The sequence below is a fragment of the Mus caroli genome, chromosome 3 (assembly GCF_900094665.2).
Source record: "Mus caroli chromosome 3, CAROLI_EIJ_v1.1, whole genome shotgun sequence".
Classification (NCBI taxonomy): domain Eukaryota; kingdom Metazoa; phylum Chordata; class Mammalia; order Rodentia; family Muridae; genus Mus; species Mus caroli.
Genome location: NC_034572.1, coordinates 80519375 through 80535172, shown reverse-complemented (window position 1 = coordinate 80535172; position 15798 = coordinate 80519375). Strand labels below are relative to the sequence as shown.

The 15798-nt window shown below is 54.4% G+C and overlaps 1 protein-coding gene across 4 annotated transcripts in view; it reads left to right on the top strand.

Annotated features, from left to right (window-relative positions):
- Positions 1-5096: 5096 nt before the first annotated feature.
- Pear1 (platelet endothelial aggregation receptor 1) overlaps positions 5097-15798 on the top strand; it is a 19282-nt gene continuing 8580 nt past the window's right edge. The window contains exons 1-8 of one of the 4 annotated variants that reach the window (XM_029475553.1): positions 5097-5168; positions 10634-10732; positions 11656-11725; positions 13103-13264; positions 13861-13965; positions 14251-14351; positions 15064-15156; positions 15311-15554. In XM_029475553.1, coding sequence (XP_029331413.1) covers positions 13170-13264; positions 13861-13965; positions 14251-14351; positions 15064-15156; positions 15311-15554 — 638 coding nt within the window. In that variant the 5' untranslated portion in view covers positions 5097-5168; positions 10634-10732; positions 11656-11725; positions 13103-13169. Of the gene's footprint in view, positions 5169-10633; positions 10768-11655; positions 11726-13102; positions 13265-13860; positions 13966-14250; positions 14352-15063; positions 15157-15310; positions 15555-15798 lie in introns of all 4 variants that reach the window. The other 3 variants (XM_029475554.1, XM_029475555.1, XM_029475556.1) reach the window with 3 other exon arrangements.

Below are 15798 nucleotides of genomic sequence, written 5' to 3'. Positions count from 1 at the left end.
CTCCAGGCCCATTTGGTCTTATAATGGGGTACATGGAGGTGTTGGGAGGGGCACAGAAAGATCCCACAGAGCCCCAGCCCCTTCTTCTGGAATGGCAGCCACACAGGTCTGGTCATCAGCTGACACAAGAGACACGGTTTTTGAGTGAGAGTCCTGGGGAGATGAGGGATTGAAAAGCTGAGGGGGGCTCAGGTCTTGGAGCCCCAGCACTGGGCTCTTTTGTGCACACCTGAGAAAGAATGTGAGCACACCCATAGCTGCTGGACAGATACAAGGGGGGAGGAGGGGATCCCAGCCTGTCCGAGGCCCTCACCAGCCACCACACTATTGAACAGGCTGCTCCCACATGACAGGAATTTTGACCTTGTGTGTCCAGTTTCCTGTTTGCATGGAACATCCTATGAGTTGGCTGGTGCAGTCTTGTTTCTCCACCTGGAGCTTTGCACATTCCTGTCTTCGTCTTGAGATGGATTTGGGCCACAGGGGCTTAAGAGTCAGGTCTACCTTTTCCAGGCAGGCTCCCCTGTGAATGTCTGCTGGAGGCTGAGAGAGGAAGGTACAGAGGGCCAGGGTGGGATGGTGGGTACAGAAGAAAACTTTCCCCCCACCCTGAGAAGGGCCTGATGCCCCCCTGATTGGGGACTCAGAAGCTCATGTCTCAGCCCCAGAGGAGCTGGCTTCCCCTCTTCTGGGGTGGGAGAGGAGGTAATTAATGAGGGGAGGCTGGACAGTGAATGTTCAGGGCTAATGTTGGTATTAATCAGGAGCTGGTCCCTGGTCCCCAGCGAGAGATCAGGTTCAGCTGGGCCAATGTGTGTGTGTGTGTGTGTGTGTGTGTGTGCGCGCATGCACACACACATGCATGTGTGGTCATATGTGTGCATGTGGGTGTGTACACACACGTGCATGCACACGTGTGTGGTCATATGTATGCATGTGTGGTGTGTGTGTGTTGTGGGGCAGCAGGAACTCCTGACTTTTTCCTCAGCTTCCTATTCTCCCCACTGTGCCTCCACTTAGGTCTCCTACCCCCACACCTTGTCACAATTTTCCTGAAATTCTCTCCCTGTGTATCCTTGAGCCTCCTGTTGAGGAAGTGGCAGACCTCGCCTCAAGTCCAACTCTATCTCTAGAAATAGGTGGAGGTGAAGCAGGCCATCCCTCCTTCCATGGCCCCTCACCAGCCAGCCCCTCCTTCAGACAGGCACATTAGGTGACTCCCAGGCTGCCTGTCCAGCTAATTGCCTTTCCGCCTTCCCCTCATCATGAGGGTGCCCCCAAGCTCCATTAGCCCCCCTTCCCCTGATAGCCCCTAAATCAGCCCCAATTATTCATGCAGGGGGTGTGCCGGGCTGAGCTGTGATTACAGCAAGTGTGGAGGGCTGGAGATGAGGGTCTGAGTGCCAGGCAAGCTGGCAGGAGGCAGAAGCAGAGCGGGGACAGGAGGGGCTGGACCCTGTGAGCACACACAGAACAGTGATCATCTTGGGGACAGGAACCTGGAAGCCTAAAGTGTGCATGGAGGGGTGGGGTGTAGACTGAAAAGTGGACGTTTGGGGGTCCTGGTGTATGACCCTCAGGGGCAGAAGGGGAATTAGTGGCATGTATCTGCAAGGGCCAAGCTTAATCTGCCCATCCTCAGCTGTAGCCAGATGTTTATGAGGAATGGGCTGGAAAAGAGAGTGAGCCAGCTGCATACATCCTCCCACATCTTTCCTGAGCCCCACTCCCTGCTCCGTGTAAGGCCAGGCTGGCCAGTGCCTACTGGGCAAGCTGGATGTCCCAGGTCCTCTCTCTGTTCTTGTGTTTGCTGTGACCTCTCTGGGCCTCTGGAAACACAGAGCTGTGTGCTAGGAAGGTTGATGCTCATCCCTGGGAGCTGAGATGAGTGAGAGGAGCAAGAAGGTCTGGTCTCCACACATAGCATCCTCTCTGCGCTTGGTCAGGGAGCCTCCTCTGGGAGCTGCGATGATGCTCTGAGCAACCTTCCTGCTAGGGAGATGCCTCTAGGGCTTCTTGTAAGACCATTCCCACTGAGGGTGGGAACCAGGCTTTCACTGGCTCCTCTGCCGCTTCCCTGAGCTCAGCACAGCAGCTTCGTCCCCTGCCTCCAGGTTCCTCTTCTCCCTACAGCCTGCCAATACAGCCATAGTCCTTGTATGGGATCCCGCCCTGCCTCTGGGCAAGCTATTCCAATGGCTTTTCATCCCACATGGAGCAAAAGTCAGTAGCTTTACTGTGACCTAAGAGGTTCTTGCAAGATTTGGCTCTGATACCCCTGTCTTTAATACCCACCATCACCACACGCATTACATACCGTAAACTACTCTGTGCAAGGGGTTATCATTGGTGTGTGTGTGTGTACATGAATGCACGCGTGCTACTGTCAGTGTGAGTGCACGTGGGGAGGTCAGAGGACAGATCCAGGTGTCACAGTCCTCAGCATCCATCCTGCCAGATAGAGGACCGAGAGGTCTGGAGTAACAGGTGGGGGTGGGGAGACGTGCAGGTGTTCAACCCGCCCATGTATGTATGTATATGTATATATACATATACACATATAATGACTTGTATATAATGAATTATATAGTATGTAATGAATTTTATATAATTATTTTATTATGAATACATTACACATATATTCACTTACATGACGAATTTTAGTCATGTTTCCCTCCCTATTTCCCTCCTTCATCTCCCTCCCTCCCTCCCTCTCCTATCAGCCCTCTTCTTCCTGAAGGAAGCGGTCCCTCTCAACTGACATGTCCTCCTGTTCATGGCCCACTGCATTTAGTTAATTATTTGTCTGCGTGTGGGTGAGAGGTTACTCAGTGGAGCAAGGGTAGCTTATCAATGTCTACACCACTGTCCCCTTAGGAGGAGCAGGGCCCCAGGAAATGCTGAGTTCATGTGTCCAGAGACATATTTTTGCTGTGAACTCTTTCTGCCTTCCCCCTGCAGTGGTCCCTCAGCCTTGGAGGGGATGCTATAGCTATGTGCTAATGGGATGATCCTTCACCATTACTAATTCTCTGCACTTTGGTTACATGTTTCTGTGTTCATCCCTGCCTGCTGCTATACGAAGCTTCCCTGAGCCATTCTCTGGGAATTCTGGGTGTGGACCTGGCCAGTGTTCATCCTCACAGATGATATTAAATAAAGGTTGCTTTAACTGAGGGACAGGAGAAGGAAGAGGAGGAGGAGGAGGCAGAGGAGAAAGAGGTAGCAGCTTTTCTGATGAAGGCTGGAGGAATCGCTAATATTGTAATAACGTGGCTATTGAGAAGGCAATCTGATGTGACTGTTTAGCAAAACAGTAGAAGAAACTATTTCTGGGACCCAAGTGTTAAACTTTCTTAGCAGGAATGGGATGTGCATCATAGGGCAGAATGCAGTCCCAGAAAACAAGAGCATGGAGCAGAACATCTGAGCACAAGTGGAGCCACACACATGTCTCACTTTCTTTCTGCACCTCAGTTGCCCTCATTGGTCATTTAAATGAGAAGGATCAGGTAATTTCCAAGGCTTCAAACATGATGGAACTCGGGTCTTATGCCACCTGACCTTGCGTTGGTTTTTACTGCCCTCTGCAGTAAATTTTATGGTACTGCAGTCCAACTTCGTATTTCCTTCCCTGAAACATTGTTGCCATCCACTGCAACTGAGCTCAGCCCAGTTTACCATCAGAACAACTGTTAAACAGCATTGCCTGTATCTCACCTGGATTATAATATTAGTAGTTATTATATATCACTATTATACACAATATTAGTAAGTATTACACACAAACAGCTTGGAAACACAATATCCAAGAATCAGGAATTGTCAGGACACAGCAATCCTGTTCTTGAATAGCCCAGTGCTGTCACCTGCTGTAGTAGAGAACACCCAGTGGCCCAGAATCTTTATGGTGAGGGGAAGAAGATGGACGTACGTGAGTACATACTCTATGATGGCATTTACACGGATATTCTAGAAAAACAAACTACAGAAAGCAAATCAAAACTTTCCTGGGGTTTGGGTTGGGGTGAGGACGGAATCTGCGTCCTTACTGTAGCCTAGAGTAGGTACACTGGGGGAGATGGACTTTAAAACATTATATTGACTTCTGCTGCAGGGGAGGGAATATGTACCATGCCATGGCACTGTTGTGGGCATAGATGACAAGTTTTGGGAGTTGATTCTCACCTTCTACCATGTGGGTCTCTGGGTTCAACCTCAGGTCATCAGGCTTGGTGGCAAGCACGTTACACCCCCTCAACCCCTCCCCGAGCCATCTCTCCATTCCCAGAGAGGGACATTTTAAACCACACTTTTATTGGGATGAACACATTTGTCTAAGCCAATGAAACACCATGCTAAGTAGAATAAGCTAGATGTGGAAGGTGGGAGGCCGGAGCTGAGGTACATATAACCTAACTTCACGATGGTACCAGGGACAGGGGATGCAGACTGAGTTTCAGTTTGGGATGAGGAGAAATCTCTGGAAATTGACAGTAGCAAAAGTTTCGTATATGTGAAATACTTTATGCCACCGAACTGTATACTTAACATTTGTTGAAAGGATGTGTTTTATATTGTGTGTGCTTTGCCACGATAAAGTTTTGGAACAATATTCATCAAGCCAAGTGGGGCTTATTTTTATTATACGTCAATCACTCTTAAATAAAGGTGTCCCTGCTGTTTAGAGTTCAACCTAGGGCCAGCAGCATAAGCCACACTCCCCCAGGCCCAAGTTATCTTTGTTCTGAGCTCTGACTGTGGTAGGTCGCTGAGTGCTTTGGAGTGAGCTGATGAGCAAGCTCTGCTCTCTTTAAGTAGCAGCATCCTGCTTCAACTCTTGCAAAGGTCCCAAAGATCTGACCGCGCAGGCAGGGTGCCCCTCCCCTGAAGGCCGCCAGGGGGCGCCGCCGGGCAGGAAAGAGGGGCGTCGGGTGGACCGCGACGCCGGGAGCCGGGGCTGTCAGGTTGGGCGGCTCTCCCCGTCCACTTCGCAGACAGGCGTGCGGAGGGCTGACCCCACCCGGCCGGGCTCCAGCCTCCCCGCGCGGACTTCCTGCCTGGGCGCGGGCGGAGGCCCACCCCCTTCCTGCCCGCGCAGCCAGCTCTGTCGGCCAGCAGGACCCGTCGGTGCAACACGCCGCTCTGAGCTCCGAGCCCCGAGGCAGGTGAGTGACCTGCCCTGGGCTCTGGAGCCCGAGACCGCTGGGCTGAAACCTGCAGAGCAGAAAGGAGGAGATGGAGGGGGGACTCGTGTGTGTGTGTGTGTGTGTGTGTGTGTGTGTGTGTGTGTGTCTCGCGGTCCGTCTAAGTGGAAAGAGAAGAGAAGGGAGAAAGGAGAGAGTTAGGGGAGAGAGAAGAAAGCGAGATCTAAGTAGAGAAAGCCACCTAAGTGAAAAGAGAGACGAGAGAAAGAAGAGAGCAAGCAGAGAGGGAGAGGGAGACCTAACTAAGTAGAAAAAGAAAGCTGCGTAGCTCTGAGGATAAGGAGCTAGGATGGGGACCAGCCTGGGAGAGCTCTCTTCTCGCCCCGAGGAAGGCAGCCTGCAAGTCTCCTGGATTCCAGTTTGCTGTTTGCAAGTGTAGAACCTTGGTGGTGGTACCGAAGCCCTGAAAAGCAACCCTAAACCTTGTTTTCCCTCTATCCCCCAATTTCTTCTTTCTGGGAGGACTAACAAAACACAGTTGCCTGCCTGTCTCCTCCTGTGTCTCCCAGAGAAAGACCCTGTTTAGTGTTCATAGTGTTGCCCCCTACCCCTGCCCAGGGAAGAGATTGGATTTGAGTGTCCTTTCCCATCTTGTAGGGGAGAGGTCAGCCATAGGCACCTACAGTCTCTGAAGCTTGTTTGTTGTTGTTTTTTGTTTGTTTTTCTTTTTCCTGGATGATGTGGGCCCATAGCCAGGCTGATAGTGTGAGCCCTGGAGCCTGGGAACCCAAGCTCCATCCAGCATGGCCTCCCTCACCTCGCATCCCTGTTTCCAGCCTCTAGCCATGGACTCGTGACTCCCTGTTTTGGACTTTTAGTAGAGCCTGCTGCCCCAGCTGGGGACGGTGACCCCTGGTCCCCGGAGACTGGAACAGCGTGTGCTGGTTGAAGTTCCCAGGCTCAGCCAGGCCTTAGCTCTAGGCAGGGCCGGATAAGGGGTCAGTTCTCAACCCCTGCCTATGCTAGGCCTAGGGGGTTGGAGGCTGTTCTCCAAACCCAGCTCCAGCCCACAGTACAGTGCCCTACCTGTGTCTGTGTGTGCATGGGTGAGATGGGTGTGGGCTGGCCTCCTACCTGCCAGCCTACCCTTGGCTGCTCTTCCAAAACCTGCCCCCTCCCTTGCTTGCCTTTTTCTTCTCAGTGAAGGGTGAAGTGGGAGGGTTGGCTTTTGCTTCTCCGCTCCATTCCAACATGCCCTATCAGACGATCCAGAAGAGGAAACCCTCCCCAGGCAGCCTGCTCCACCAGCGAGAAACCCAGAGAAAGATAGTTGCCACAGCCACTGTATGGGGCTTCTCTCAGGAAACTCCAGCTTGGAACAGGATGATGACTCCTGGTACCTGCCCTGTGGGGCAGGGGGTGGGGTGGGGTGGGGGGAGCTAGCAGAAAGGCAGGAGGAGAGAGGATGGACAGACATAAACACAGACGCAGGCCAGTGCAGACACACAGACTTGGCAAAACAAGGCCTGGGGAGAGAACTGTGCGTATGGAGCTTGAGAACAAAGATGCCAGGCCGAGGAGAGGCCACGAGGGTGGAAGGAAGGGCACACGGAGTCTGCACTGAGGCCTGGTCTGAACTCCTGCAGTGCTGTAGCTTGTTTGAAGAATGGCAAAATACCCACCTAGTGCAAACTACCCACCTAGTGGTGTAATCGATAAGAGGAGGAAAAGGCTAGCCCTCCCTGTGTTTCCCTCATGTTACACACCTGCGTGTCACCTGAGAGTGACCTGCAAGCAGGACCGTGAGTGTGGGCACCTCTCCCTTCCTGTGGTTGCATCTGGGACTCAGTCCCTGTGTTTGGGAGGATTTGTGGACCATGATGGGCACTGTCCCAGGCCCGAGGGGGCAGGATGAGGACTCACATCTGCTCCACACCTGCTACTTGCTAGGTGACTCGGAGCCTTGCATGTCTGTCCTCCGTTCAGACCGCTGTAAGAACTGACCCCTTATCCCAGTCACCAGCGGGAAGGTGGAGGGCGATCCTAAGGAGATCCTGACCCAGGCCAGCATGACGGATGGAGCCATCTTTCAGTTTGTGCTTAGTCTTTCTGCATTCTGCCTTTTTTCTTTCTTTCTTTTTTAAGATTTATTTATTTTATGTGAGTACACTGTCACTGTCCTCAGACACACCAGAAAAGGGCATCAGATCCCATTACAGATGGCTGTGAGCCACCATGCGGTTGCTGGGAATTGAACTCAGAACCTCTTGAAGAGCAGTCAGTGCTCTTAACCACCGAGCCATCTCTCCAGCCCTCCATTTTTGTTTTTACCAGTCATTCTGCACTGTGTCTGGGGCTCTGGGAGGTCTGATGGGGAGCAGAAGAAAGGACCACAGCCACTACACTCAGTTCAGTGTGTCCACCTGTCCCTGCCACACAGCTGCTGTGGGTGCTGGCTGGTACCAGATGTGTGGTGAAGAGCCTTGCCCAAGGCAAGTCTGACATGGTGGCAGACAGTTGTTGATAAGCATTACAAGCCAGCTAGGGTACAGCTCAGTGGTCAAGGTCCAGAGCTCCACTCCTAGCACCACCAAGCAAGCCTAGACCAGTGAAAGAGCCCAGTGTGGCCCAGGGATGGTGTGCGAGGAAACCTTGGACTATGCCAGTGTTGGAGAGTGATGCACAGGGCGGGTCTCACAGAGACTGAGAGCACAGGCTAGGGAGTGTAGCTGCCACAGAAGGCTGCCCCTCAGCCCCTCCCTAGACAGCAGTGTTCTGCTCTCAGCCCTGGAGTGGCCTAAGTTAGCTCTGCTTGTTCCCAGAGGAGGCACAAGGCTACTGACTGGCTGGGTCATTTCCCAGTGTCAGAGGGGAGCATCCCACTTGAAGCTGGCTTCTGAGTAGAGCTCTAGGTAAACAGACAGAGCTCCTTTGAGCCAGGGGGGCGGGAGGGGGGCTTGCCTTTTTAAGCCTAGAGGGCAGGGAGGGAAGGTGAGGCTTGAGTTCGGGGAGTTTCTTGGTTGAGTCTGGTCTCGAAGGCTGAGAGGAACCAGACATTCTGAGGAGGCTTGAGCAGAGGCAGCTGCATAGCGAGAGGCATGTGGGACCCTTGGCTTCAGTGAGTGTCACAGGGCCAGATGGGTATTACTGGCCTTTCCTGTAATGGGGGTCCAAAGAAGGTAGTGGAAGCAAGCAGTAGCCAGAGCAGAACTGCACTTTGTGAAAAAAAAATTCTCTGTATGTAGCCCAGGCTGTCCTGGAAAGAATTATTCTCCTATCTCAGCCTCCTGAGTGTTGGGATTAAAGGTAAAAGTCACCTTGCCCTGCTAGAATTGTACTTTATGAAGGTAATGTCTGGGTGGTGGTAAGGCAGGCAGGCTAGTGGGGTAGCTATTCTCCAGACTTGTCTCAATCTGGTGGCCAGATAGTGAGAGGGGCTACCTCTCCCCAGGTGGCAGTCAGGGCTGGAGCTGGGGCGGAGACTGGCTTAGATTGTGAGTCAGAATCCCTGCTGGTTCTCTATTTCCTGATGAGTAAACAAGGCCTATGGTAGACCCTCTGGCCTCCGCTTCCTGAGCCAGCAGCGGGCCAGCCTCTCGCCCTGCTCTGCCCCAGCCTCTAGTCAGCCTCTCTCAGGCTTCCGGCCCCTCCATCCGGCAGACATGCCTGGCGTGCCGGAGCCTGGTTCGGCTGGGTGAATGAAGGAGGGGCCCTGTGTTTGCATGTGCTCATGAAGACTGTGTGGTGTGAGGTGCCACTGGGTGGTCAAGGCTGGCAGTGCTAGCTCTGCTGTGGGGAGAATGTGGAGGTCTGCGTTGGGGTCTCACTCCTGGCTGGGAAGGATTACGTGAGCCTGGCTCAGCGATAAAGGCAACCCAAGAAAAAGCAAAGAGAGACAGAAACTAAAGAGCCCACCTCAGAACCGAGCTCAGAGGGCTCAAGTGACATGACCAAAGCCACACAGCTTGTGACAGGGACAGGACTAGACCCTCTAGACTGAGAGATGGGGGAGTGTCAGGGGAGTTGGTACCATAGGTGAGGGAGGACAGAGAGAGAATCCACGGATCCTGCTCCGTGGCTGGCTCTGATTTGAAGATGCTTCTGGCATGCAGCCCACTATTCTGGGGATCAGGTTCTGGCTTCTCCCATCTCCACTTCCTTTCTCCCCCGTCAGCATTTTCAACTCTGTTTATTCCCGGACCATCATCGTGGGGGCTCTTCAGGGGGCGGGGAGAAAGAAAACAACTCCAGTTTTTTCCTGGAATGAGTGCAGAGCGCAAGAGGTCCTGTGGAGGTTGGGTACAGCTAATGTGGACGGAGCAATAGTGTTACAGATTGGCCCCAAGCACCTTGTCTGTGTCACCACGTTTAATCTGCCTTGTGGTGGAGTATGCAACCATTCTCTGGAGTAAGACGGCCAGAGTGCAAGGGTTATCCCGAGCTTCACAACTCGAAAGGGTTAGCCCACGCTACACTACTCCTGGGTGGGGTAGGGGTGGGGCTGAAAAAAGCGGCAGAAGTTCCCGAGTCTTCCTTCCATCCCACCCATTGCTGTTTGCTGGATAAGGACCTTCTAGCATCTACCAGATCCCAGAGGCCCTAGACTCACATCCTCCTCCCAGAGGCCGGGGTGCAGTCAGGGCAGAGGGGGCTCCTGGAAAGGGAACAGATCAGGGCCCTGTGGGACTTGGAGGCTGAGAGGCAGGAATGTAGCTTGCAGCCTTGCAGGCAGGAAATGGAGCCGGGCCTGGCCAAGAGCCCAGCAATCTGCATGTGGAGGTGGGAGAGAAAAGTTGTCCGTTTTGACTGCCTTCCGTGCCGTTCCCATGCCTCTGATCATGTTCTGAGGCTGTCTCCCTTTCTCTTGTCTGTTCCTATAACTAAGGCTGTAAAGATACAAGCCCCTGGGTTCCTATTCCCCGCCCGGCCCCGCCCCCTCCAAAACAGAACTACTGGGAGGTCTCTCTGGTGCTGGCTTTGGATTCCTCTTCCAATAACACGGCTATGGGCCTTGGGCAGCAGGCTTTTATGCTTACTGAATCTGTGGGCTGGATAGTTGAGCACTTTCCGAGAGGGCTGAGCGAGTCACTCACTCCCTACCTGACCCGGCTCAGGATAATACAGGGTCACATTTTGGCTAGTTGTGGAGGAAAGGCATTTGCGGCTTATGTCAAATCAGAAGCTTGGTGGGAAATGGAGTTGGGCAGAAGGGGCTCAAGAGGGGCCTCCTAGGGCGGGAACTAAGGACTAAACCCCTGGACAGGTGTGTAATCATAGAGGCTGGGTGCTACTGGGACTGGAGTACAGCTGGAGGGTCAGGGGTCAGGGGCCAGGGGCCCCAGCTCTGCAGAGGGAAGCCAGCTTGGGAGGCTTCGGGGTCCTCATCAGGCCTGTGTTTATTTTCCAGGCTGGGGATGATCAGGTAAAACCCTCTGCTCTTTGTTAGGACTCCCGTCCTATCTCCCCTTCCTGTTGTCCACCCACAGGTCTCTGCTGACCCCATCTTGGCTTCTAGCCCTGGACAGGGCAGCTGAGGAATCCTCCGCAGTGCAGCCCCACCCTGAAGGCCGTCGGAAGGAGGGAAGGTAGCCTTTCTCCAGTCAGCTACCCTCTTAGCAGAGTTAGTTAGTAATATCCCATAATCCTGCACCCCCTGTTCTGCGCGGGGGGGGGGGCATCCTGAGCCTCCAGCTGAACTATTTTCTCTGGCAGCTGAAGGGGGAGAAGGAGCAGCAATGCTTGCTGATGCTTCTGGCCGGGGGAGGGGGGTGAGGGTGGAGGTGGGGGTAAGGGCAGGTGACACTGAAGGACTACACAGCCGCAGCTCGAACCACCTCCACCTTAACTCAGTCTTCTCCTCCTGCTATGGGCTCCACCCACCACACCATGCTGTGGACCCTAGGAAGAGACAGGTCAGGGGCAGCTCACTGCCTCCCATGGGTGACTGTGTAGATGAGGCTGCGTCCTGACTGGGGTCTAGGATTTTTTGAAGAATGGATTGTGGAAAAGACTCAGAGTAGGGCAGAAATGTGCAGAGATCTGGGTTCCTTCCATGGCCCTGGGTGTGGAACACCCTTGGGGAGTAACTAGGACCAGTTAGAACTAACCCTGTGGGTGGCCAGTGAGGTGGGGTAAAGTTGGAGGAGGGAGTTTGGGAGCCTTGAGGAAGGAAGTGGGTTTGTAGAGGTAGTGTCTGGTTGTATATTGCTGGGTCAGCTTGTGGGTACCTCTGACTATGGTGTGGTTCCCTGGACACAGGGCTCAGCATCACTCCCTTGAACCCCCATTTCCAAAGGCCGCAGTGCCAGCCCAGTAGCCAAGACAGCCAAATAAGACGCGTTCACACTGGAGCAGAGTGGTGTGTGTGTGTGTGTGTGTAACTCCACACAGCCATTCACTATGTAGACCTGGCTGGCTTCAGACTCAGAGTCTCCGCCTGCCTCTGTCTCCTGAGGGCTGGGTCTCCAGGCGTGTGCCACCACCACCCAGCTGAGTTTCCCCCGTTTAGAGTCTACATCTTGAGCACTGGGATCCACAGAACATCACCTGGCTGCCCAGGCCCATGCTGGCCATTACTGGTGAGTCACTTGGTTGAGTGAGAGAAGCCTAGAGTCAGCGGGGGTGGGGGTGGGGGTGGGGGTGGGGGGAGGTCCTGGGGGGTGTAGTGGCTCTGGTCAGTGAGGGAGTTGGGGAGAGGTCCATTCTGGGAGGCAGTGACATAGAATAAGGAGGACCAAGGGAAAATTCAAGTGTTGGGGTTAACGGTGGGGCTGGACCACAGCAGGGAGTTGGGGTTCAGTTAGGGAGTCTGTGTTAATCTGAGAAGGAGGCATGCTATCTGAGCTGAGAGAGTCACGATCTGCCAGAATAAGTGGGTGGGTGGGGGGCCGGGGTGGGGCTGCAGCAAGCATTCCAGAGATACTCAGGGGTGTAAGGGGCCAGCAACTGCGACCTCTCGGAGAAATTACAAGCAGATGTGGGCATCTCTGGAGAGCTGAGCCCGGAGCCCCGGCAAGTTTAAGAAACTCCAAGCAGAAAACAGGAACCCAGCGGTAGAGGGGTGGCCTCTAGCCCTCAACCTTTCCTGAGCCTTGGCGTTCAGAGGAAAACTCATCCCATCCAGGGCCCTGACTCACTCTCTCCCCACCCTCTGGGTGAGGCCGAGGTGTGGAGCTGGTGAGGGGCCAGTTTCCTAGCACTGTGAGAAAAACGTGGAAATTGCCCCCTTGGAGCGCACCAGTGGCTGTGTGGTCACCTAGCTGTGGCCTCACGCATGCAGTCCCCCACGGCAGGAAACTCCTGTGCTTCAGCAGTAGCTTTGGCTCTTGTCTGCCTACATGCAGCAATGGAAGCTTGCTCTCAGTGGCATCTGATACTGAACTGTCCATTGGAAAGTTCTGGACTGAGCCCACGCTGGCTTCCCTGAGAACCTCATTCATTGGTCCCAGCTTTTGCACTGTGGTGTCCTGTTGTTTGCTAGGCTAGGGGGTGTTCAGGGGACAAGAGAAGAGGATATGTAGTGTTAGGAGACTCGTAAGAGAGATGAATGTGGTGCCTCTGTGTGTGTGTGTGTGTGTGTGTGTGTGTGTGTGTGTTGGTGGCAGATGGAGTTGTCAGGGAGCAAACAGAAAAGGAAGGTGGCACTCAAGCCAGGCCTGAGGCAAAGAACTCTGGGAATAATGAGAGCTGGGGTCAGTGAGTTAGCAAACTGAGCTGAGACCTGGAGCCACGGAAGAGCGCTAGGAGCACTGTTCTGGGGGAGCTGGAGCACTGCTCTGGGGGAGCTGGAGCACTGTTCTGGGGGAGCTGGAGCACTGCTCTGGGGGAGCTGGAGCACTGTTCTAGGGGAGCTGGAGCACTGCTCTGGGTTCTGGGGAAGCTGGAGCCCTGGACCAAAGGACTAGGGAGGCAGTGGGCTGATCTCTTCAGCATGCTTCCTGCTTGAATCTTTGCAGATGTGTCCTTCCGGCTGCTGGCTGCAGTGCTGTTCCGTTACCGTGTGCCCTATCGCAGGCCTCTGCAATGCCACTTTGTCCCCTCCTCCTCCTGGCCCTAGGCCTGCGTCTGACTGGGACACTCAACTCCAATGATCCCAATGTCTGTACCTTTTGGGAAAGGTGAGAGGGGCCAAGCTTGATGTTCGTCCCACAGGGTGGCCCCTCCCAGGAATCTGTTTCTGGTCTCTTTGCACTCTCTGTGGTGTTTGACCTTCCCCACCTCTGCCCTTGTCTCATCTCTGTCCTGTCTTTGTCCCCAGGTTCCTCTGGGAGGGAGCCATTCATTGTAGATGAAGCAGAGGGGCTGGCTGTGGGTAGGTCGGGACAGGACAGGAAAACAGGGCCCTGGGTAGAGAAGCCAAAAGTCTTCAATGCATCGCTACCAGCTGGGTCCAGACAAGTTCAATCTTCCGGTGTGCATGTGTGCATACGTGTGCATGTGTGTGTCCACGTGTCCGAGTATTCGTGTGTGTCCGTGTGTGTCTGTGTGTAAGGCTTTGGCCCCTAGGATGAGAAAATAGCTCTGGTAGGAGGAGTCCTAGAACGTTCCAGTTCTAGAAGCCTCTACACAGGACAGATAGGGAAGGGTAGGAGGAGGAAGCCCAAATACTGGGTACTGATTCTCTTCATGGTGAAGCCTGGCCTTGGCTTTCTGCTGCGTGGTGCCAGCTCTGGTTTCAGGCTGGCCTTGCCCCTGACCTCTTCTCAACCCACAGCTTCACCACGACCACTAAGGAGTCCCACCTGCGCCCCTTCAGCCTGCTCCCAACTGAGTCCTGCCACAGACCCTGGGAGGACCCCCACACCTGTGCCCAGCCTACGTGAGTGCTTCAATCTTCTGGGAGCTGGTTAAGCCCCGGTCTCTTAGAACCTTTGGTGCTCAGAGGACATTCTGACCTCAAGGCATTCACCTGTCCACAGTGGGTACCCATGTGGCCTGTGGAGGTGTGTCTGGTTCATTGGACATGTGTGTGGCTGATGTGGGGGGGTGAGGGGGGATACTTAACCTCTAACCTCCTCTTGTGCCTCACTGAGGTGTGAGGGGTGTACAGGGCAGCCAGGGCCTCAGCCGAGAGCACTGATGGCCACCCCCTGGACTGCGGCAGGGTTGTCTACCGGACTGTGTACCGTCAGGTGGTGAAGATGGACTCCCGCCCACGCCTGCAGTGCTGTAGGGGTTACTACGAGAGCAGAGGGGCCTGTGTCCGTGAGTCCTGAGTTGGGCCGGGGGAGGAATGGAATAGGAGGGGCCCAGCCATCTGAATTTTCCCCTGTCCTAGTGAGGGGTGCCGTGGTGGGGTGCTACTGTCTGTTCCTTCAGTTCCCCTTTGGCCAGTAGCTGTAGCTGGGGTTGGGGTGACAGGGCCGAAGAGGGGCTGGCAATGGAGGCTGGGCTTGCTATCAGTCTCTTGTTCCCTAGCATACTGTGAGCCTATCTTCAGATGTATCCCTGCTTGTCCTCTGGCCTTCCATTCCGCGGCTCTGACCAGTCACCAGTGCCCACAGGCTCAGCTTCCCAGCCTGACACAACCCTCCCCTCAGCTCCTCCTCTCCTCTTGGTCCCTCCCCTCCCCTCTGCTCCTCCCCTCCGCTCAGCCCCTCCCCTCCGCTCAGCCCCTCCTCTCCCCTCAGCCCCTCCCCTTTCTGACCATATTGCTCTCCAGCTACCATTTGAGAATCCACCCCCACCTCCATTTCCCGATAAGATGTTTAGAAATGTACACAGAGAGGGTTCAGGCAGTCTGGAGCCCTGGGGTCCTGCCCAGTCTAACCCTGAGTTGCTCCCCAAGTCTTCATCTCAGACAGAGCTGATGTTGGGGAGCTACAGACCCGGTTCGGGAGGGAGTGGCTCTGGCTTCACAGATTAAAGGTGGGAAGGTAGGTGGAGGTATTTTCTCATTCATTTTGTCTCTGGCCAGCACTCTGTGCCCAGGAGTGTGTCCATGGTCGCTGTGTGGCGCCGAATCAGTGCCAGTGTGCACCAGGCTGGCGGGGTGGCGACTGCTCCAGCGGTAAGCTGCTAGTCACTCCGGGGTGGTTTTTCTGGGAGTCCACTGCTGCTAGCTGCCTTTTCTGGAGACGTGGTAGAGGAGAAGTGGGTGTGTGGGCTGAGATAGGGCCTACCTGGAAGCCGGGGAGGGTCTAAGTCCATTTTCTCTTCCACAGAGTGTGCCCCGGGAATGTGGGGACCACAGTGTGACAAGCTCTGCCACTGTGGCAACAGCAGTTCCTGTGATCCCAAGAGTGGGGCATGCTTTTGCCCCTCTGGCCTGCAGCCCCCCAACTGCCTTCAGCCCTGCCCTGCCGGCCACTATGGTCCTGCCTGCCAGTTTGATTGCCAGTGCTATGGAGCATCCTGCGACCCCCAGGATGGAGCCTGTTTCTGCCCGCCAGGGAGAGCAGGACCCAGGTGTGTTATGAGGCCATAAACATATGACCATAAATGAGGACATGATGGCCTGGAGAGACTGAGATCTTAGTTCAGCTCTGCTGGGTACCAGCCAAGCAGCCTTGAGCAGCCACCAATTCCTTCTGAAGGATTCCCTAGGCCAGCTACCACTATCCTAGTATTAGAAAGTAAACACATGTGAGCACGGGCATGTGTGTGTGCGCGTGTGCGAGACAGAGAGAGAGAGAGAGAGAGAGAGAGAGAG